The 22,768-nt window shown below is 50.2% G+C and overlaps 1 protein-coding gene across 9 annotated transcripts; it reads left to right on the forward strand.

Moving 5' to 3' along the window:
* The first annotated feature begins 588 nt into the window (after positions 1-588).
* HROB (homologous recombination factor with OB-fold) lies at positions 589-22,171 on the forward strand. Of its 9 annotated transcripts, XM_054537065.2 has the most exons (11): positions 589-827; positions 1,263-1,446; positions 3,716-3,766; positions 6,378-7,565; positions 9,506-9,589; positions 11,144-11,284; positions 13,075-13,186; positions 13,375-13,460; positions 13,808-13,933; positions 16,364-16,472; positions 21,574-22,171. In XM_054537065.2, exons 4-11 carry the CDS (start codon positions 6,432-6,434, stop codon positions 21,633-21,635), a joined length of 1,854 nt encoding a protein of 617 aa, XP_054393040.2. In that variant the 5' UTR covers positions 589-827; positions 1,263-1,446; positions 3,716-3,766; positions 6,378-6,431; the 3' UTR covers positions 21,636-22,171. The 9 variants fall into 9 exon arrangements, with proteins under 9 accessions (XP_054393040.2, XP_009249948.3, XP_002827496.4 ...); XM_009251673.4 differs by lacking the exon at positions 1,263-1,446; XM_002827450.6 differs by lacking the exon at positions 1,263-1,446 and having other exon boundaries at positions 13,078-13,186.
* The last annotated feature ends 597 nt before the right edge of the window (positions 22,172-22,768 follow it).

Raw genomic sequence — 22,768 nt, forward strand, 5'->3', positions numbered from 1 at the left:
AGGTGGGAGGACTGCTTGGGCCCAAGAGATGGAGGCTGCAGTGAGCCATGACTGTGCCACTGCACTCCAGCCTGGGTAAGGGAGTAAAGTAAGTCTCAAAACAAAAACAAAAACAAACTCATTTTCTGAGTGTCTTCAATGTGCCACATGCTGGTTCACAAAGGTGAAAAGCCACAGTCTTGCTCTGAAGCAGTATTAAGTCAAGCAGGGAGGCCGGGTGCCATGGCTCACGCCTGTAATCCCAGCTACTTGGAAGGCTGAAGCAGGAGAATCGCTTGAACCCGGGAGGCGGAGGTTGCAGTGAGCCGAGATCAAGCCACTGCACTCCAGCCTGGGCGACAGAGCGAGATTCGGTTTAAAAAAAAAAAAAAAAAAAAAAAAAAAAAAGAACGGAAAAGAAAGGAGCGGGGCAGGATTAGGCATCGTGGGGCCAAGATGCTTGATCTCACCTGAACCAGTGCTGAACCAGCCGACTGGGAAAAGGAGCCGCTTGGGGGCGACCGAGAGCCCATCCGTTTCCCCTTTAAGACCAGAGCGGAAGACCAGAGCGAGGACCTTTGTGTCGGCGGGAAAGAAATATGCCCGCCCCTTTAAGAAGGCGGAGACGCCTGAGTGGCGGCGTCTTCGAATGCGGCCTGAGGCCCCTGCCCCTACTCTCCCGGCGACTTTCCGTATATCGCAGAGACTCATCCCTTTGACCTCACCCCGGCAGCACTGTCCCTCGGAGTCCGAGACTTCCACCTGGGTCGTGTCTAAGGCCCCGGCGACTCCCCGGACTCGGGGTGCCGGGCCAACCTGCCCGCCGAGGCCCACCCGCCGTCGCTATGGTAATGCCGCGCCCAGCTTGGGGGCTGGCGGGCCGCAGGGCCCCCCGGCCTCCGGAACTGCTCGTGGGGTTGCAGCCCCTCGCCCGCGCAAGCTGCAGGACCGGGGTCTGGGTGGGGGTTCGGCGGAGTTGGGAGACCTGGGCCGTCGTCAGGGCTTGTCATGGACGCGCCGGAGACCCTGAGAAAGCATTCTCCTCCCCCGGGCCTCAGTTTCCCTCCTGTTGCCTTCCTACCCTCCTGGGAAACCCCTCTTTCCAGTGCGCTCAGATGTCACTACCGCTTGGGTCCATCTCTTTCCCCTCCCCGCCCCACCCTTTCCACTTTTTTTTTTTTTGGACGAAGTCTCGTTCTGTCGCCCAGGCTGGAGTGCAGTGGCGCGATCTCGGCTCACTGCAACCGCCGCCTCCCGCCCACCTCTTTCACTCTGACCCTTAGAGTCTTGGAAACTGTATCGCCAGCTGTAGCTTCTGCGGCTCTGGCATCTGGAGTTAGGCACCACCTCTGCTCTGGGTTTGTCACTCATCAGGAGCTGGCTACAGCAGCCCTGCTGGCTAGAAACAAGGAACCCTGGACTGGGGCATCCTACTCTCCTGGGACCCTAACTTGGGCCTTGGATTAGGTAGGGAAACTACTGGCTTCATTTGCAGAAACAATGCCACTGTGCGGACGTGTTTGGATTTATGGTAGTTTCTCTTATGTTTGACATAAGATTGGTCAGGCGAAACCTTTGGGATATTGCAAAATCCTTAGGCCCAAGCCAGGGGCCGTGGCTGACACCTGTTTTTGTTTGTTTGTTTTCTTGAGACAGAGTCTCACTCTGTGGCCCAGGCTGAAGTGCAGTGGTGCGATCTCCGCTCACTGCAACCTCCACTTCCCAGGTTCAAGCAATTCTCCTGCCTTAGACTCCCAACAAGTTGGGATTACAGGCGGGCACCACCACCCCAGCTAACTTATTTCTATTTTTAGTAGAGATGGGGTTTCACTTTGTTGGCCAGGCTGTTCTTGAACTCCTGGCCTCAGGTGGTCCACCTGCCTTGGCATCTCAAAGTGCTGGGATTACAGGAGTGAGCCACCATGACCGGCCTGTGGCTGACACCTATAATCCCAGCACTTTGGAGGCCACAGTGGGAGGATCACTTGAGCCCAGGAGTTCAAGACTAGCCTGGGCAATGTAGTGAGGCCCCGTATCTACAAAAATTTAAAAATTAGGCTGGGCGCAGTGGCTCACACCTGTAATCCCAGCACTTTGGGAGGCTGAGGCGGGCAGATCACAAGGTCAGGAGTTCAAGACCAGCCTGGCTAACATGGTGAAACCCTGTCTCAACTAAAAATACAAAAAAAATAGCTGAGTGTTGTGGCTTGGCCTGTAATCCCAGCTACTTGGGAGGCTAAGGCAGGAGAATTGCTTGAACCCGGAAGATGGAGGTTGCAGTGAGCCAAGATCGTGCTGCTGGACTTCAGTTTGGGCAACAGAGCAAGACTCCGTCTCAGGAAGAAAAAAAAAAAAAGAAAATTAGCTAAGCATGGTGGTGCACACCTGTAGTCCCAGTTACTCAGGAGGTTGAAGTGGGAGGGTCACTTGAGCCTAGGAGATTGAGGCTGCAGTGAGCTATGATCTCGCCACTGCACTCCAGTCTGGGCAATAGGGTAAGACCCTGTCTCAAAACAAAAGACAAAAACAAAATGTTTACGCCCATGTGCACAGTCCTGGAGAACTGCCCTTGCTCCCCTAGGCAGCCTTCCCTTTGCCCCCTTTCTTCCCTTCCAGGATTAGTGCAGATGGTTCTGAGTGGATTATGTTACAAGAAAGTTTTTTAATCTTTCTTTCCTTTTTTTTTAAGACAGAGTCTTGCTGTGTCGCCCAGGCTGGAGTTCAGTGGCGCAATCTTGGCTCACTGCAACCTCTACCTCCCGGGTTGAAGCAATTCTCCTGCCTCAGCCTCCCAAGTAGCTGAGATCACAGGCATGCTCCACTAGGCCCGGCTAATTTTTTGTATTTTTAGTAGAGACAGGGTTTCAATATGTTGGCCAGGCTGGTCTCGAACGCCTGACCTTGTGATCCGCCCCCACCTCAGCCTCCCAAAGTTCTGAGATTACAGGCGTGAGCCACCGCGCCCGACTTAATTTTGTATTTTTAGTAGAGATGGGGTTTCACCATGTTGGTCAGGCTGGTCTTGAACTCCTGACCTCAGGTGATTCACCAGCCTTGGCCTCCCAAAGTGTTGGGATTATAGGCATGAGCCACCGCGCCTGGCAGAAAGTGTTTTAATCTTTTTCTAAGAGGCGGGTCTTACTATGTTGCCCAGTCTAGCCTCAAACTCCTGGGCTCTAGGGATCCACCCACCTCAGCCTCCCAAGTAGCTGGGACTGCAGGAATGAGCCACTACACACAGCTAAGTAAGTTTTTTAGAACACTTAGGTCTTTTTTTCTTTTTTTTTTTTTGATACAGACTCTCACTCTGTCGCCCAGGCTGGAGTGCAACCTCTGCCTCCTGGGTTCAAGCAATTCTCCTGCCTCAGCCTCCCGAGTAGCTGGGATTACAAGCATGAGCCACCATGCCCAGCTAACTTTTGTATTTTTAGTAGAGACGAGGTTTCTCCATGTTGGCCAGGTTGGTCTCGAACTCCTGACCTCAGGAGATCCACCTGCCTTGGCCTCCCAAAGTGCTGGGATTACAGGCATGAGCCACCACGCCCGGCCCTAGATTGTTTAAGTCTTTAACGAAATCCCATTTCTTCTCATTCCTTAGTCCTTTCCCAGCCGTAGCAAAAACAAACAAAAAGCAATATATCTGATGGTATTGTTAGTGCTGGGAAGAAGCAGAGTGAGGACAGAATGTGCTTGCAAACGGTATTTCTCAACCCCAGTTGGTTTGTTTTCTTTTCAGGCGTGCAGTTTGCAGAAGCTGTTTGCTGTGGAAGAGGAGTTTGAAGATGAGGTAGGGAAGTGTTGATGATTAGAGGTGGCAGACGAGGTCTTAAAATGTAAACACTCAGGTTCAGAACATTTTGGATTAGCCTGTACCAGCCTCCTTTTAGTTGACATGTGTATGTTTTTGCCTGTGAGGTGCTGAGAAGTGATGAGAAATGTAAACAACCTACTTAACTGTCTTAGAAACAAAAAACCAGAGAGATGAATTGCATAATTGTCATACCTTTAAATTATAAGGGCTCCTTCCTGGAAGCTGTGTCATCTAGCTGATTTAATTCGCCTCTGTGATAACATACTTGTGGTGGGAAGGGCTGTGTATGTAGAGCCTGAACCATGTAAGAGACAGCATAGTTACTGGATGGCAGGAGGCCAGGGGTCAGCAATTGGCTGTGTGAATCAGGGCAAGTTACTTTATTCTCTGGTCTTCTGTTTTCTCTTCTACAATATGAGGGATGCTCTTCTGCCTCAGATGTTCTTCCCTTCCCTCTGTCTAATCACAAGATGAGGGGTGAGACTAGATCCAAAGCTCGCACGTTAGAATTACCCTCGTCTAGGCTCTACCACACACCAATTAAATCAGAGTTTCTGGGAATGGCCCAGCCAGGGATATTTCTTTTTTTTCCTCTCTTCAACATTTATTTTACGTTCAGGGGTACGTGTGCAGGTTTGTTACATAGGTAAACATGTGCCATGGTGGTTTGCTGCACAGATCATCCCATCACCTAGGTAGTAAGCCCGGCATGCATTAGCTATTCTTCCTGATGCTCTCCACCTCCCTGCCCCCAGCAGCCCCCACTGTGTAAACTTCTTTCTTTTTTTGGAGACAGGATCTCTTTCTGTCACCCAGGCTGGAGTGCAGTGGCACAATCACGGCTCACTGCAACCTCAACCTCCCAGGCATAAGTGATCCTCCCACTTCAGCCTCCTCAGTAGCTGGGCTTACAGGTGTGTGCCACCATGCCCAGCTAATTTTTCGTTTTTTTGTAGAGACAGGGTCTTACTAAGTTGCCCAGGTTGGTCTCGAATTCTTGGGCTCAAATGATCCTTCTGCCTCGGCCTCCCAAAGTGCTGGAATTACAGGTGTGAGCCAGCGGGCCTGTCCGGATTTTTGTTTACAAATAATTCACAACTGCCAGTTTTGTCAAGGAGATGTGTCCTTGTCTTTGTCTTTCAGCTTTGGAGATGTGTGATTACAGGCTGAAAAAGTGACTGTTAAAATGACCCTCTTGGGTCTTACAAGGTGATGATGGGACTGCTAGGCGAGTGATGGAATTAGAGTAAAGGAATCTGACAGCTGAAGTTTCTGTTCCCTGAAAATGGCAGATCAGTCCCTTCCCCCTTCCTAAAGCAGATGACGTCATGTCTGAGAGTGAGCTCTTTGGGAGAAAAAAGATCATCAACCTCCAGAGTCACCAGGATTTTATTACTGCTATAGTTCTGGTCATTATTATTATTGTTGAGTCCTGTGGTGGTCCTGCCTCAGTATGGGACTCACTTAATAATACACAAAGCAGGAAAAAGCCTTTCTCTAGCCCAGACAATCCAGTGCGGCAGCAGAGGGTGGGGGTGGTGGGGACCCTCCTGTCAGTGAAATCAGCAGTTCTGACTCAAAACCACCCTCAGAATAGGTCTGTTGCTCTTGAAGGTGTCAGTCTCACCTTGCTTCCCAACTGGAATCCATACTTTATTTAACTTGCCTGAAAAGCTATATTTAACTTCTGCCTTTTTTGCTGGCTCCAAGGCCTCTCTGGCTTACTGAAGGGTAGCTATCTCTGTGTAGTGTGTATGTGTGTGTGTGTGTGTGTGTGTGTGTGTGTGAGAAAGAGAGCGCAAGAGTGTGTATTGGGGATGAGGAGTGAGCTAAGGACAGGCAGCATGACCAGCTGGATAGATCCCTGTTTAGATAACAGGCCAGAAACCAGAAAGTGGTTTCCTTGAGATGGTTGTTGTGTGACCTAGGGTGATTTGTCTGACTTCTTGGTGCCCTGGAACGTTTGCTTCTCCTGCTGTCCTCCTCTAACTGCCTCTCTCCCCACCCATGAAGACTGAAGAAAGAGGTTACCTGAAGACTCAGCCTTAGATTGGAGTGTTTTTGATAGAGCCTTGTGTAGGCCCATGGGTGAGGTCAGAGGTGGTAAGAGACAGAGACACCACCATTGTCTTTCATGCTTTGGTTTCTTTTTCTTTTTCTTTTTCTTTTTTTTTTTTTTTTTGAAACAGAGTCTCACTCTGTCACCCAGGCTGGAGTGCAGTGGCACCATCTCAGCTCACTGCCAACCTCTGCCTCTCAGGTTTAAGTGATTCTCCTGCCTCAGCCTCCCAAGTAGCTGGAATTACAGGTGTGCACCCTCATGCCCAGCTAATTTTTTTATTTTTAGTAGAGACAGGGTTTTGCCATGCTGGCCAGGCTGGTCTGGAACTCCTGACCTCAAGTGATCCTCCTACCTTGGCCTCCCAAAGTGCTGGGATTACAGGCATGAGCCACCGTGCCTGACCCTCATGCTTTGGTTTCTTTCAAGTATCTACACACAAACATACACGCCATGTGCCTGAACAGGAAAAGCAGAGGGGTTCTTGATTTCCAGATGCCAAGACGTACCATCTCTGCTTCCTTGTAGGATTTCTTGTCTGCTGTGGAGGATGCAGAAAACCAGTTTGCTGGCTCACTGCCTATGAATACTGGGCGCCTGAGACCTGTCTCTTCTAGGCCACAGGAGACTGTGCAGGCACAGTCCTCCAGGCTGCTGCCGTTACACCCCACTGCTCCCTCAGAGGCTTTGGGCCTGCCAGACGTGGACCTCTGCCTCCCTGCCTCCAGCACGCCCAGTGCCGACAGCCGTCCATCATGCATAGGAACAGCTCCACTAAGGCCTGTGTCTACTTCCAGCAGCTGGATTGGCAATCAGAGAAGAGTGACAGTGACAGAATTGCTCAGAGAGCCAGCAAGACCTCAGTCCTCAGCCTTATACCCCCTACTCACCTTTGAGAGCCAACAGCAGCAAGTTGGTGACTTTGAGGGGCCTGAACAAGACGAATTTGATAAAGTCCTGGCAAGCATGGAGTTGGAGGAGCCTGGCGTGGAGCTGGAATGTGGAGTCAGCAGTGAGGCCACACCAATCCTGCCTGCCCAGCAGCGGGAGAGTTCAGTATTGGCTAAAAAGGCCCGGGTAGTTGATCTGAGTGGATCTTGCCAGAAGAGGCCCGTGCCTGCCCCCCACAAAGCGGGTATCATGTCAGCCCAGGATAAGTCTCTAGATCCTGTCATCCAATGTAGGACTCCGCGACCCCCCTTGAGACCTGGTGCTGTGGGTCACCTTCCTGTTCCAACTGCCTTAACAGTTCCCACTCAGCAACCCCACTGGGAAGTCAGTCCACAACGCTCCCCTGTTCAAGCACTTCAGCCTCTCCAAGCTGCTACAGGGACCATTCAGAGCAGCCCTCAAAATCGTTTCCCTTGTCAGCCATTCCAGTCTCCAAGTTCCTGGTTAAGTGGCAAAGCTCATTTACCCAGACCTCGAACTCCCAACTCAAGCTGTTCTACTCCCTCAAGGACTAGCTCTGGATTATTTCCTCGGATACCCTTACAACCCCAAGCTCCAGTGTCTTCCACTGGGTCTCCTGTTGGTACCCCAAAAGGTCCCCATTCCTCCCTGGGTCCCCAGGGAGCTCTGCAGACACCCATAGTCACCAACCACCTGGTGCAGCTGGTCACTGCTGCCAGCCGGACACCCCAGCAGCCCACCCACCCCTCCACTCGAGCCAAAACTCGCCGTTTCCCTGGCCCAGCTGGGATCCTGCCTCACCAGGTGAGTGAGCTGGCTTTCTAGGATTTGGGGGGCAAGGGAGAGAAGCAGGGTTCCAGCACTGTCCAGCCCTAGCATATCTTCCCTCTTGCAGGGAAGGAAGGAAGGAAATGCAGAGAGGCTTTTCAAAGCTGCAGGAGAAATAAAAGGGAAGAATTGAATGCTAGAAAATCCACTGTGAAAGAAGTGCTTAAGGCTCTGAGGACATCATAATTTTCTTTTTTCTTCTCCCTTTTTTTTTTGAGATGGAGTCTTGCTGCAACATCCAGGCTGGAGTGCAGCAGCACAATCTCAGCTCACTGAAACCTCTGCCTCCCAGGTTTAAGCCATTCTCCTGCCTCAGCCTCTTGAGTAGCTGGGGCTACAGGCCCCTGCCTCCATGCCTGGCTAATTTTTGTATTTTTGGTAGAGACAGAATTTCACCATATTGGCCAGGTTGGTCTCGAACTCCTGACCTCAAGTGATCCGCCCGCCTCGGCCTCCCAGAGTGCTGGGATTACAGGCGTGAGCCACCACGCCCGACCCTCTTTTCGTTTTTTTTAAGAAGACCCTCTTTTCCTTTTTTTAAGAGTTAGAGATTGGCTATGTTGCTCAGGCTGGTCCTGAACTGGGCTCAAGCCATTCTCCCTCCTTAGCCTCCCATATAGCTGGGACTACAGGTGTGCACTAGGGCAGGAAGTCATTCATGTACATTTGTTAAGGACTCACGTGTTGGACAATTTGCTTGGAACTGAGAATACAGAGATTAAAAGAAATAGTTCCTGTCCTAAAGAGCTTACAGTGAAATGGAACAAACAGATGCAAACAAACAAACATGCACAAAGCACACAGTGTGAATAGGAGTCATTCCCTGGGTGCTGGGAAGACACTGGCTCTGCCTTAGGCTTGCTGAGTGAGCTTTGGATGGATGAGTAGGAGGTTAACAGGTGTGTGGCGGAGCGGGCGCTGTGCTCTGTGGATGTTCCGGCAGTGGGAAAGCAGGGAAGAGCATGTGTAAGGGCACAGAGGCAGAAGAGCGAGGTGCTCTCAGATCCACAGAACAGTTCATTGTGGCAGGTGTGGGGAAGCTGGGGCTGAAAAGGAGACACCCCTGGTGAGACTTGGATTAAACTAGTCTTGGATTAGATCCCAGATAATTGGACTCTGAGGATCTGGACTGGTTGTGATAGGTGTGCCCTCTTACTCCCATTTTAAGGGTGTTTGAAACAATTTCTGCCTGTTACTTGTTCTTCCCTAGCACGTTAGCAGATATCCAAAGAGGCTGTCTATGTTCCTTCTGGGCTGGATCTCCCTGGAGTAAAGGGTTAGGACTTGGGGAAAGCTGCCCCTTTGCTCATCACAGGCCTCTCAATTTTTCTTTCTTTTTTTTTTTTTTGAGACAGAGTCTTGCTCTCTCGTCCAGGCAGGAGTGCAGTGGCACAATCTCGGCTCACTGTAATCTCGGCTCACTGCAACCTCCTCCTCCCGGCTTCAAGAGATTCTCCTGCCTCAGCCTCCCAAGTAGCTGGCATTACAGGCATGGGCCACCAGGCCTGGCTTATTTTTGTATTTTTGGTAGAGATGGGGTTTCTCCATATTGGCCAGGCTGGTCTCGAACTCCTGACCTCAGGTGATCCACCCGCCTCAGCCTCCCAAAGTGCTGGGATTACAGGCGTGAGCTGCTGTGCCTGGCCAGGCCTCTCTGTTTGGGTCACTGCCCCCTTCAGGCAGCCCTGGTTTTTGCACCTGGGCTAGCTCAGGCTTCCTCACATTTTCAAACCAATCCCCAAAGTATCTTTTTTGAGCTGCCAAAGAGGCTCCTGAGACTTTGTTAGGAGAGATGTAATATGTGTTAATTGTCCCTGATCATTTCCTGAACTCATTATGTAAACCAGACAATAAGCTATACTTGTAAATAACAGCTGCTGAGCTTGCTCTCACCTTCTCCTTCCCTCCCCTCTCAGCAGAGTGGGAGAAGTCTGGAGGACATCATGGTTTCCACGCCCCAAACTCCGACCCATGGTGCTGTGGCTAAATTCCAGACAGAGGTAACTTATGCAAATGTTAACTTTCTGGGTGTGATTTGAGAGTGAGGGGCGTCCCTGTGTGTTTCAGGAGTTAAGAATCAAGAGCTGATGCTGCTACGCCTGTTTACTGGTGTCACACACTAAAAGGCATTTGAGGCAGGTAGTTGGGGGAGGCAGCAATTTTACTGGCATTAAGTGAGGCCTGTCCTGGTGCCAGGTAGGTATTATCTGATGCCATGGGTCCAGCCTTCTTTCCCATCTAAGAAATAAAGACCCAGCTAGCTCCAGCTTCCCCCAGGGGAGGAGACTGTGATAAGTATTATGAGATTGTGTCTCAGGAGCCCTTCCTCTCAGGTTTCTGAGAACCAAGCTGGGAAGGATCTGCCTTCTCTTGCCTTTGCTGGGTTCCCTCTGGTGGGTGAGACCCTGCTTCCCTTCTCCTTGGGGTTCTGGTTGACCTGCTCTGCCCTCAAACCCAGTTTTGCTTTTAATTCTCCCCAGTATTTTTTCTCTGCTGTAGCTCCGCAGATCTGCCAGTCCATTTCAGATCCAAAGCAGCAAATACTCTATGGATTCAAAGCATGTATTAATGTAAGAAGGTTAATTGTTAAAGCTAGAAGCATCCCAAATAGAATATGACTGGTTTCAAAATGGCTAAGCCACTCTGGAAGCCTATAAATATATGTGGTGGATCCCTACCCCTAAGACTTTTTGAGTCTGTTACAAAAAATAAGTGTGGATAGCCTTCTGCTTCAATGCAGTTAAAGTCAGGAGCTGATTTTATTTTATTTTATTTTGTTTTTGAGACGGATTCTCGCTCTGTTGCCCAGGCTGGAGTGCAGTGGCGTGATCTCGGCTCACTGCAACCTCCGCCACCTGGGTTCAGGCTGTTCTCCTGCCTCAGCCTCCTGAGTAGCTGAGACTACAGGCGTGTGCCGCCATGCCTGGCTAATTTTTGTATTTTTAATAGAGATGGGGTTTCACCATGTTAGCCAGGATGGTCTCCATCTTCTGACCTCATGATCTGCCCGCCTCGGCCTCCCAAAGTGCTGGGGTAACAGGTGTGAGCCACTGCGCCCGGCCAATTTTTGTATTTTTAGTAGAGACGAGGTTTCACCATGTTGGCCAGGCTGGTCTCGAACTCTTGTCTTCAGGTGATCCACCCGCCTCGGCCTCCCAAAGTGCTGGGATAACAGGTGTGAGCCACCACGTCCGGCCCAGGAGCTGATTTTATTAAAAATTTGTTTTTCATACGTAGTCCTTCAGACAGGACCTGATTTTAAAAAGGAAAAAAAAGAGTATCTGCTGAATGAAACCTGTGATATGCAACACGATTTTCACATGCTTCAAATGCCAAAGCAATCAGAAAAAAAAAAGAAAAAGAAAAAAAAAAAAGATGTCACATGCCATTTTCTGGCCTTGGAGATAAATGAGAGGAGAGACTGTGGCCATTGTACTACAGTTTTTCCGAGGGGATTTGCCTTTCCTCTCTCACCCTTCCACCCTGTTTCAATCAAGAGTCTGTAGCAAGGTAGACCTATTCATACAGGCTCCCACTCTGCTCTGTGGTACCAGATTGTTGCTAGTTCCCAGGCATCTGTGGAGGAGGATTTTGGGCGAGGGCCCTGGCTGACCATGAAATCCGCGCTAGGCCTGGATGAGAGAGACCCTAGCTGCTTCCTCTGTACCTACAGCATTGTCATGGTGCTGCGCAAGGTAAGGATTCTGGGTGCTGAGACCCAAAAGAAAGACCATTTTTCTCCCTCTCTCTGACCTACTGCCCTACTCCACCTTAGGAAGGGGCTGTTTGCTCCCTCTTACCCTATACAAGCAACAGCACGAAGCCCCTTTGGTTGTATCTTCCACTTACCTACCTTTTCACTGTCATCCATAGGATTGGGCCCAGGTGGAAGGAGAGGGTGGGTTATGGCATGCCTCTGTACTTCCAGGCCCTGGATGGGGTAGGGTGAGCACACTGCCACCCGCAAAGCTCCCTAGTGGTTAAGGGTTGTGTGCAGAGACATGCCAGTACATGTGCCAACATATCCCTGCCTGTGACTGCTATGATGGAACACTGTGTAAACACATATAAACAAAAGAAAGTGCTGGACACAGTGGCTCACACCTGTAATCCCAGCATTTTGGGAGGCTGAGGTGGAAGGATCACAAAGGTCAGGAGTTGGAGACCAGCCTGGGCAGCAAAGCGAGACCCTGTCTCTACAAAAAAATACGAAAAAAAAAATTAGCTGGATGTGGTGGCACATGTCTTATAGTCCCAGCTACTAGGGAGGCTGAGGCCAGAGGATCACTTGATCTTAGGAGGTTGAGGCTACAGTGAACTATGATCGTGCCACTGCCCTCCAGCCGGGGCAATAGAGCGAGAGCTTGTCTCCTTTAAAAAAACCCAAGACCGGGCGTGGTGGCTCACACCTATAATCTTGAGAGGTCAAGGTGGGCGGATCACCTGAGGTCGCGAGTTCAAGACCAGCCTGACCAACCTGGAGAAACCCTGTCTCTACTAAAAATACAAAATTAGCTGGACGTGTTGGCAAATGCCTGTAATTCTAGCTACTCAGGAGGCTGAGGCAGGAGAATTGCTTGAACCTGGAAGGCAGAGGTTGCAGTGAGCCAAGATGTGCCATTACACTCTAGCCTGGGCAATAAGAGTGAAACTCCGTCTCAAGAAAAAAAACAAAAACCAAACAGGTCAGGCGGGGTAGATCACGCCTGTAATCCCAGAACTTTGGGAGGCTGAGGCGGGCGGATCACTTGAGGTCAGGAGTTCGAGACCAGCCTGGCCAACATGGTGAAACCCCATCTCTACTGAAAATACAAAAATTAGCCAGGCTTGGTGGCATGTGCCTGTAATTCAGCTACTCGGGAAGCTGAGGCTGGAGAATTGCTTGAACCCAGAGGCGGAGGTTGCAGTGAGCCAAGGTCGTGCCACGGTACTCCAGCCTGGGTGACAAAGCGAGACTCCATCTCAAAAATAAAAAAATAGGCTGGGTGCGGTGGCTCATGCCTGTAATCCCAGCACTTTGGGAGGCCGAGGTGAGTGGATCACGAGGTCAGGAGTTCAAGACAAGCCTGGCCAACATGGTGAAACCCCGTCTCTACTAAAAATACAAAAATTAGCCGGGCGTGGTGGCAGGCGCCTGTAATCCCAGCTACTTGGGAGCCTGAGGCAGGAGAATCGCTTGAAACCAGAAGGCGGAGGTTGCAGTGAGCCGAGATTGTGCCATTGCACTCCAGCCTGGGAGTGAAACTCCGTCTCAAAAAAAATAAAAATAAAAATCAAAAAGAAAGGAGGCAGGGGAGAGAAATGAAGGACCTCCCAGCTCTAGGTCTGCCAGAGAGAGATGGGATACTTCCTTGTCCTCCACAAGGAAGATCATCATTATAACTATACTCTGACCTCTCCTACCCCCAGTTGCCCTGGCACACTTGGAGACCTGGGAAGTCACAGGTGGGCCGTGGAAGGCTCAGCATATGCCTCTCCTTGTAAGCAGGCAGCCCTGAAGCAGCTTCCTAGGAACAAGGTCCCCAACATGGCGGTGATGATCAAGTCCCTGACTCGGAGCACAATGGACGCCAGTGTGGTTTTCAAGGACCCCACGGGTAAGGAATTAGGTCCTAGGTTGTCTGATGAGTGGGCTCCATTGAGGCCAGGAAATTAGGTGGAATCACCCTCTCCCTTTGCAGACAGGAAAACTGAGGCAGTGAGCAGCCCACTTCCCAGCCAGGGCCCATACCAGTCGCTGTGCTGCCCTTGACCCCGAGACTGATGGGCCATGTGGTATTTGCAGGAGAGATGCAGGGGACGGTGCACAGGTTGCTGCTGGAGACGCACCAGAATGAGCTGAAGCCTGGCTCAGTGCTGCTGCTGAAGCAGGTATGGGGAACAGCTCTGCACACCACTGCCCCCCAGATAGAGCCCTCAGTGTCTGTCTCCTTACCTGTCTGGCTGCCTTCCTCTACAACACCAGGCATGGAGTGGCTGAACCATTGCTAGGCCCTGGCTTGAGCTGAGGGAAGGCCTGCAGCCCTTGAGCTGGCCCTCATTCTTCAGGGTGGATAGGGATGGAGGGTTGTGTTAAGGGGAGATTGTGGCAAATGGTTCTCTTTTGGCACCAAGGCTAGGCAGAGGACACCAAGTGAAAGGCAGGTGGGAGCCAGGTGGCCATCTGGCAGCTCCCAGTGCTCCATCAGGACACTGACCTTCCCTTTCCTTGACTCCAGATTGGAGTGTTTTCTCCTTCACTTCGAAATCACTACCTCAACGTGACACCCAACAACCTGGTCCATATTTACAGCCCGGATTCTGGGGATGGGAGCTTCCTCAAGCCATCTCAGCCCTTCCCCAAGGTAAGAGGAGCAGGATGGAACGGAGGACTGGTAAGGCCCTCCTTCTGCCTGGATCTTCTGATTTCTTCCTCTCTTCCACCCTGGGGAGCAGAGGTCTGAAGGGGGCAGGTGCTCTGAGGTGAAAAGGTATCTTTGGGGACAGGACCATCTCCCATCCCTCATCCAGCCGCCTGGCAGATGGCTCAGTAACAGTACCTAGAGGAGCAGCTGGCTTCTTGGTGATCCCTGAGCATCTGATGGCAGGCTTGAACATCTGAGAGGATAGGAGTCACTTGAGAACTAACCAAGTGGAGGGCCCACCAGGGGGTGGCGGCAGTAAATGACCGAGGGTCAGATCTGCTACAGGTGGCAGTGTGGAGAACAGTGAGCTACAAATGGCCTGTCAGGTGAGCCGGCACCTGCTCTGTGTCTTCCCTCTTGGCGTCTGCCTCTGCTAAATTAGGGGGAAGCTGCACAGAGCATTGGTGGGGACATCCTCTTTAGGAACCGAGATGAGCATTTGGCATTTATGGGAGGTAAGCATGGGCTTTCAGGCAGATCCACTCCAGGGTAAGAGTGCAGAGCCTGGGCTTGACATGCCCTGCCCCCACTACCTTCCTGGGATCTTGTGTACTGAAAACGTGTACTGTGACCTTGGGCAAGTCCTGTCACCTCCCTTGCAACAGCTTCATCTATAGTTATAGTACGTTTGACTTGATGACCTCTAGTCACCTTATACAGAGGTTTTCATCTAAGCTCCAACTTTCCACTTCCATTTTCCGCATCTTTCCCCTTAGTCCCTCCACGTTCTCTCAAAATCACCCCACTTCTAAACCCTTTCTTTTTCTTTCTTTTCTTTTCTTTTCTTTTTTTTTTTTTTTTGAGACAGAGTTTTGCTCTGTCACCCAGGCCAGAGTGCAGTGGCGTGACCTTGGCTCACTGCAACCTCTGCCTTCCAGATTCAAGCGATTCTCCCACCTCAGCCTCCCAAACAGCTGGGACCATGCCCAGCTAAATTTTTTTGTATTTTTTTAGTAGAGACAGAGTTTTGCCATACTGGCCAGGCTGGTCCCGAACTCCTGACCTCAGGTAATTGGCCTGCCTTGGCCTCCCAAAGTGCTGGGATTATAGGCATGAACCACCGTGCTCGGCCTATTTTTCCTTTAAATTTCAAATTATCTATACTTATTGAAATAAGTCAAAATAGCACAGAATAAGCAAAAAATGGATCCTACCCTTCCCCACTCCTATTTCCTAGGACTAACCATGGTTAACCATTTAATTACCAGTATTTATTTATTTTTATTTTTTTTTTGAGATGGAGTCTCACTCTGTCACCCAGGCTGCAGTGCAGTGGCATGTTCTCAGCTCACTGCAACTTCACCTCCCGGGTTCAAGTGATTCTCCTGTCTCAGCCTCCTGAGTAGCTGGGATTACAGGTGTGTGCCACCACACCCGGCTAATTTTTGTATTTTTAGTAGAGATGGGATTTCACCGTGTTGGTCAGGTTGGTCTCGAACTCCTGACCTTGTGATCCGCCTGCCTCGGCCTCCCAAAGTGTTGGGATTACAGGCGTGAACTAGGCGTGCCCGGCCTAGTTTTTGTATTTTTAGTAGAGATGGGATTTCACCATATTGGCCAGGCTAGTCTCAAACTCCCGACCTCAAGTGATCCTCCTGCCTTGGCCTCCCAAAGTGCTGGGATTACAGGTATCAGCCACTGTGCCTGGCCTTAATTATCAGTTTTAATTACCTGCCCATATATTAGCTATATATTCCTTTGGGGATTGTTAACAGCTAATTTTAAATATCAGGCTAACTCTTCAATGTATTTCTGAATGGCCTCTTCACTCTCTGCTCTAGTTATAGAGAATCTCTAAAACATTAGATACCAACAGAACTAGGAAAGCAAATCAGCCAAAAGAGGTTGGTTTTTTGTTTTGTTTATTATCTGCTGCTTTGGGTGTTTGGTGTTTCAGCTCCCTCCCTTCAGCATGGGCCTGGGTGGCTGGCCCCTGCCATACTCTTCCATCATGTTTTTTTTTTTTTTGGAGAGAGGGTCTCACTCTGTCACCCAGGCTGGAGTGCAGTGGCACGATATTGGCTCAGTGCAACCTCTGCCTCCTGGGTTCAAGTGATTCTCATGCCTCAGCCTCCCGAGTAGCTAGGATTACAGGCGCGTGCCACCATGCCCGGCTCTGTTTTTGTATTTTTAGTAGAGATGTGGTTTCACCATGTTGGCCAGGCTGGTCTCAAACTCCTGACCTCAAATGATCCACCCGCCTCGGCCTCCCAAAATGCTGGGATTACAGGTGTGAGCCACCACACCTGGACCCATCATGTTTCTTTCCTGAGCCCCACACTTTTCCTTTGAGGTTGTCTGGGTAGAGGTGGTGCCATCTGAAGGGATTTCAGGGACACAGGCATTGGTAACCAGATCCTCTGTCCCCAGGATTCAGGGAGCTTCCAGCATGATGTGGCTGCAAAGCCCGAGGAAGGCTTCAGAACAGCACAGAACCTAGAGGCAGAGGCATCCCCTGAGGAAGAACTCCCAGAAGCAGGTAAGGCAGTCAGCCCATCTGGGAGCAAGAGAGGTTCTATTTCCTGTTGAATAGCTGAACCAGAATCTTCCTGGCTATTTCTTGTTCCTCTTTCCATGAATCTTTGGATCTTCTATAATCTTACAGAAATCAGATACAGTGTCTTGTTTGGCAAGGCTGCAGGCCACAAACTCGTTAACAGTGTGATGGGGCCATGTAAAACAAAGTGTCATCCACAGGTTTCCCCCATTTTCAGGTTATGTGCCATCAGCCACAAGGAGGAAATATCACCATCCCCTGTCCAGATGGACAGGCGCTGTCTTTGTGCCACACTCTGAGTCCTCTGTGGGCTGACGACTGGACCACAGAGGCAGATTTCCCATCCTGACTAAGCTTAGAGGAGTGCTGAGGAGTCAGACGTCCACTGGTTTTTGGGAGAACCAGGCTACAAACCAGAGAGGCCCAAATGCAGACCCCTTGTGGTTGGGCCAGCTGCTTCCTCAGGAGGCAGCATCACCCAGGTGAAACTAACACCATTCAGGATCTAGTTTTAGCTTTTTTAATTTTAATTTTTATTTTTGAGACAGGGTCTCATTCTTCTGCCCAGGCTGGAGTGCAGTGTTATGAACACGGCTCACTACAGCCTCGGCCTCCCAGGCTCAAGCAGTCCTCCCACCTCAGCCTCCCGAGTAGCTGGGACTACAGGTATGTGCCACTATGCCCAGCAATTTTTTTTTTTTTTTGAGACGGAGTCTGGCTCTGTCGCCCAGGCTGAAGTGCAGTGGCGCGATCTCAGCTCACTGCAAGCTCTGCCTCCTGGGTTCACGCCATTCTCCTGCCTCAGCCTCCTGAGTAGCTGGGACTGCAGGCGCCCACCACCATGCCCAGCTAATTTTTTGTGTATTTTTAGTAGAGACGGGGTTTCACTGTGTTAGCCAGGATGGTCTCGATCTCCTGACCTTGCGATCTGCCTGCCTCAGCCTCCCAAAGTGCTGGGATTACAGGCGTGAGCCACCGCGCCCGGCCATGCCCAGCAATTTTTAAATTTTTTGTAGAGACAGTTTTGCCGTGTTGCCCAGGCTGGGCTCGAACTCCTGGGGCTCAAGTGATCCTTCTGTCTCTGCCTCCCAAAGTACTGGGGTTAGAGACATGACTTACCATGCCCAGCCTGATCTTTAGCTTTTTGATTCCAAAAATTCAATCCTGTATGGCCCCAAAGTTCACAGGATTATATGTGGGCGGAAACCTACCCAGGTGCCGAGGCAAGAGACTGAAGGCACAAACTGTTCCAGTATAATACAGAAAATAGTTAGAATAAGAAAAGTTATACTAGAAATAGGATATAGGGATGATTATATATGGATATTACCAATCATTAGTTTTTAGTACTAATCTCTTCATTATTATTATAACTGAGAAAAAAAACAGCCAATATAGAGTCAAGAGCTGAAGGGACATTGTGAGAAGTGACCAGAAGACAAGAGTTGGGTGCCAGATGTAGGGTCCAGCCCTACTGGGCCTTGTGGGTTTTCTCTTCGTGTGTAGAGATGAGAGATTGTAGAAAAATAAGACACGAGACTAAGAGAAAGTAGGAAAGAGACAGCTGGGCCCAAGGGGCCACTACCACCAATGCGTGGAGTCTGGTAGTGGCCCCAAATGCCTGGATGCGCTGCTATTTATTGTATACAAGGCAAGGGGGCAGGGTAAGGAGTGTGAGTCATCTCAAAAGATTGATAAGGTCAAGCAAGTCACGTGTCCACGTGACAGGGGGCCTTTCCCTTTGTGGTAGCTGAAGCAGGGAGGGAGGACAGCATATGTCAGCGTTTTTTCTATGCACTCATCAGAGAGATCAAAGACTTTAATACTTTCACTAATTGACTACTGCTATCTTCCAAGAACTTAAAAGAAGAACCAGGTATACAGGCGGAACATGAAAGTGGACAAGGAACGTGACCACTGAAGCACAGCATCACAGGGAGACGCTGAAGCCTCCAGATGACTGCGGGCAGGCCTGGCTAATGTCAGGCGTCTCACAAGAGCTGGTGGAGCAGTGTTCTCAAACTCCCCCAAGGAAAGGGAGACTCCCTTTCTCAGTCTGCTAAGTAACGGTTGCCTTCCTAGGCACTGGCGCTACCGCAAGACCGAGTTCTGCTAAGTAACGGGTGCCTTCCCAGGCACAGGCACTACTGCTAGACCAAGGTGTCCTCAAGCAGCCCTTATCAGGGCGTGACAGAGGACTTTCACTCTTGTCTTCTGCTCACTTCTCACAATGTCCCTTCAGCTCCTGACTCTATACTGGCTGTTTTTTTTCTCAGTTATAATGAGAATACAGAGATTAGTACTAAAAACTAATGATTGGTAATATCCATATATAGCTGGGCGCAGTGGCTCACGCCTGTAATCCCAGCACTTTGGGAGGCCAAGGTGGGCGGATCACGAGGTCAGGAGATTGAGATCATCCTGACTAACATGGTGAAACCCCGTCTCTACTAAAAATACACAAAAAATTAGCCGGGCGTGGTGGCGGGCACCTGTAGTCCAGCTACTCGGGAGGCTGAGGCAGGAGAATGGCATGAACCCGGGAGGCGGAGCTTCCAGTGAGCCGAGATCGTGCCACTGCACTCCAGCCTGGGTGACAGAGTAAGACTCCATCTCAAAAAAAAAAAAAAATCCATATATAATCATCTCTATGTCCTATTTCTAGTATAACTTTTCTTATTCTGTTTATTATACTGTGCCTTCAGTATAATTTTTATATATATATATAATTTATATATTGTGCCTTTAGTCTCTTGTCCCGGTACCTGGGTAGGTTTCCACCCACAATTATGGATAGGTGTTCTCACACTACCTAATTCACAGTATACCAATGGATAAACCAGAAAGGCCATTATATCTTGTGAAAAAGCATACGTCCCTTATCCTGGAATCTTGCATTGCCTGGAAGCCTGCACTCTTTCTTTGTGAGACAAGCCAAGGCATCACCAGAAGGTTGCTGGTAGTGACAGAGAGTTGACTATAGAATATTAGGGCTGGTAGGCTGAGCGCGGTGGCTCACGCCTCTAATACCAGCACTTTGGGAGGCCAAGGCGGGTGGATCACGAGGTCAAGAGATCGAGACTATCTTGGCTAACACGGTGAAACCCCGTCTCTACTAAAAATATAAAAAATTAGCCGGGCGTGATGGTGGGTGCCTGTAGTCCCAGCTACTCAGGAGGCTGAGGCAGGAGAATGGTGTGAACCCGGGAGGCGGAGCTTGCAGTGAGCCGAGATCACACCACTGCACTCCAGCAGGGGCGAAAGAGAGCAACTCCATCTCAGAAAAAAAAAAAATTAGGGCTGGTGTCACATCTTCAGTGGAGGGACAGACCTGCGAGCAGGAAGCTACTAATGGTGGCCAGATATTGCTGGAGATAAATACTGATTTTTTTTTTTTTTTTTTTGAGATGGAGTCTTGCTGTGTTGCCCAGGCTGGAGTGCAGTGGCACAATCTCAGATCACTGCAACCTCCGCTTCCCCGGTTAAAGCGATTCTTCTGCCTCAGTCTCCTGAGTAGCTGGGATTAAAGGCACGTGCCCCTACACCTGGCTATTTTTGTATTTTTAGTAGAGATGGGGTTTCACCATGTTGGCCAGGCTGGTCTTGATCTCCTGACCTTGTGATCTGCCCGCCTCAGCCTCCCAAGTGCTGCGATTATAGGCATGAACCACCGCACCCGTCCCAAATCCTGATTTTTGATTCTTAACCTGATTCCTAATTTCCCAGTTTTCTAGCCCATGCTTATTGCCATTCCCCTTCATTTCATATCCTGTTTCTCTAGACAGTCACGGTGTAGTTAATGCAGGGGAACTTTTTTTGTTATAAGCAAATTCCAGTCCTACCTCCCTGGGTACAGTGCCAGTCACCATAATGAAATTGTGAATGCTCCCCAAACTAACTTCTGTCCTTCCTTCCAGCAGTGATATTTACTGAGTGCTCTTGCCAGATGCAGAGCTAGGCTCTTGGGTGTAGCTTACAGACAATCTGAGTTACTCCCAGGGTTTCCTGATCCCATCCAGTAGGCAAGAGTTTTCTAGTTGGCAGCAGTGGCTCTGGTGTAGATGGAGCTTGAGTATGCTCACGTTGGGCAAGTTGTTTTACCTCTTAAAAGCTTGTTTTGTTGGACCGGGCGTGGTGGCTCACGCCTGTAATCCCAGCACTTTGGGAGGCTAAGGGGGGGCGGATCACGAGGTCAGGAGATTGAGACCATCCTGGCTAACATGGTGAAACCCCGTCTCTACTAAAAAATACAAAAAATTAGTCAGGTGTGGCGGCAGCCGCCTATAGTCCTAGCTACTTGGGAAGCTGAGGCAGGAGAATGGCGTGAACCTGGGAGGCGGAGCTTGCAGTGAGCCGAGATCACACCACTGCACTCCAGCCTGGGCGACAGAGTGAGACTCTGTCTCAAAAAAAAAAAAAAAAAAAAAAAAGTTTGTTTCAGGTAAAGTGGGGTTGATAACAGGAGCTACCCGGAGATGCCCTACCTATGAATGTTTATTGAGGCACAGAGCAAGCACTCAGTCAGTATTAGCTGCTACTAGTAAATAATATTGCTAGGGATTATCGAGGTCAGCTGTGTCCAAGTTCTCGGACATAAGTACCACATCTGAGAACTGTAGTCTTACACAGGCACTTTGAGGAAGGGGATGATATTTTCCACTGTCAGATGAGAAGCCAATTAAGGAACTGTGTAACTCTGAACACATCTAATGGCTTTTCCCAGCCCTCTTTCTCCCTCAGCCAATGAGAGTTGCACTAGGTGACCTCTGAAGCCTTCCTGTTTGGCACTACGACTGGATGGAAGGAGAGGAATCAGTGAGGCCCAGGGGAATCCTCTTCCTTGTCAGAATGGCCCAGGGATTACGCCCCTGCCTTTTGTCATGTGTGGGTACAAGGGGAGCAGAGGGAAGATGGAAGTCAGGCCAGCCTCAGGCCCATTGGCATGGGTACCACTGCCTGGAGGAGCCGCCTGCCCAGCTATACAACCAGGCCCAGGCCCTCCTGAAGGGCAGAAACTTTGGACCTGAGTCACATGGAACCCTGATGTTGTCACTAAGGCTACCCATCATTCCCCTCTCTGTAGATGACCTGGATGGACTCCTGAGTGAGCTTCCTGAAGACTTCTTCTGTGAGACCAGTAGTTGAGACTGCCCCAGCGCAGGACAACCCACCGTGAGCAGGCAGCTCTGGGCATGTCTGGTCACATCCAAGAGGGAGAAGAAGGCCAGCATGATTGGAGAGTGGACACAGCGGGGGGCTTCTGTGGTTGCTCCCACCCTGGGTGTTTTCCCTGAGAGCCCCCTCATCTCTGCGCTGCCCTCACTTTGGCACCTTTGCCATTGGCACCAGAATCTGGCCGGAGACTGGCTCTCCAGCCAACAGGAAAGGCCTGTCACCCTTGCCTTGAGTGTCCCTCTCCTGCCTCAGCTTAACTTTAGAGGATATTGGGCCTGGTTTTCTTGCCCTTCATACCCTAGTCCCTGGACAGCTGAGGAGATGAAAAGAGCCACACCACAGCAATGGCGGCCTGCCCCTCCACACAGGGGAGAAGCACGCTCAGGCTTCCTCTGCTTTGTCTCTTCAGACCTGTGGTTGCTTTGCTCATCCATGCCCAAGGTCCCCAGGTGCAGGACAGAGGTGTGGCCTATTGTACCCTGTTCGGAAATAAAGCAGCTGCTGCTGCTTCTGCCTCCCTTTCCTTTCCACCCCCTGCTGCTCCTGCCTAACTGCCCTGGCAGTGCTGTGTGGCCACAAAAGGGCTCAGGCAACTCTTTTTCTTTTTTATATACTTTTAGACTTCTAAATTTTTTTTTTTTTGAGACGGAGTCTCGCTCTGTCACCCAGGCTGGAGTGCAGTGGCGCTATCTTGGCTCTCACTGCAAGCTCCGCCTCCCGGGTTCACGCCATTCTCCTGCCTCAGCCTCCCAAGCAGCTGGGACTACAGGCTCCTGCCACCACGCCTGGCTAATTTTTTTTTTTTTTTTTTTTTTTTTTTTAGTAGAGATGGGGTTTCACCGTGTTAGCCAGGATAGTCTTAATCTCTTGACCTCATGATTCACCTGCCTTGGCCTCCCAAAGTGCTGGGATTACAGGCGTGAGCCATCGTGCCTGGCCTTAGACTTCTAAATTTATAGATTTACTTATTGCAAAGATAGTACAGAGAGTTCCCACATACCCTACACCCAGTTTCCCAGTTAATATTATTTTATTTATTTATTTTTGAGCTGGATTCTCGCTCTGTCGCCCAGGCTGGAGTGCAGTGGCGCAATCTCCACTCA

This window comes from Pongo abelii, chromosome 19 (genome assembly GCF_028885655.2).
Source record: "Pongo abelii isolate AG06213 chromosome 19, NHGRI_mPonAbe1-v2.0_pri, whole genome shotgun sequence".
NCBI classification, from domain to species: Eukaryota; Metazoa; Chordata; class Mammalia; order Primates; family Hominidae; genus Pongo; species Pongo abelii.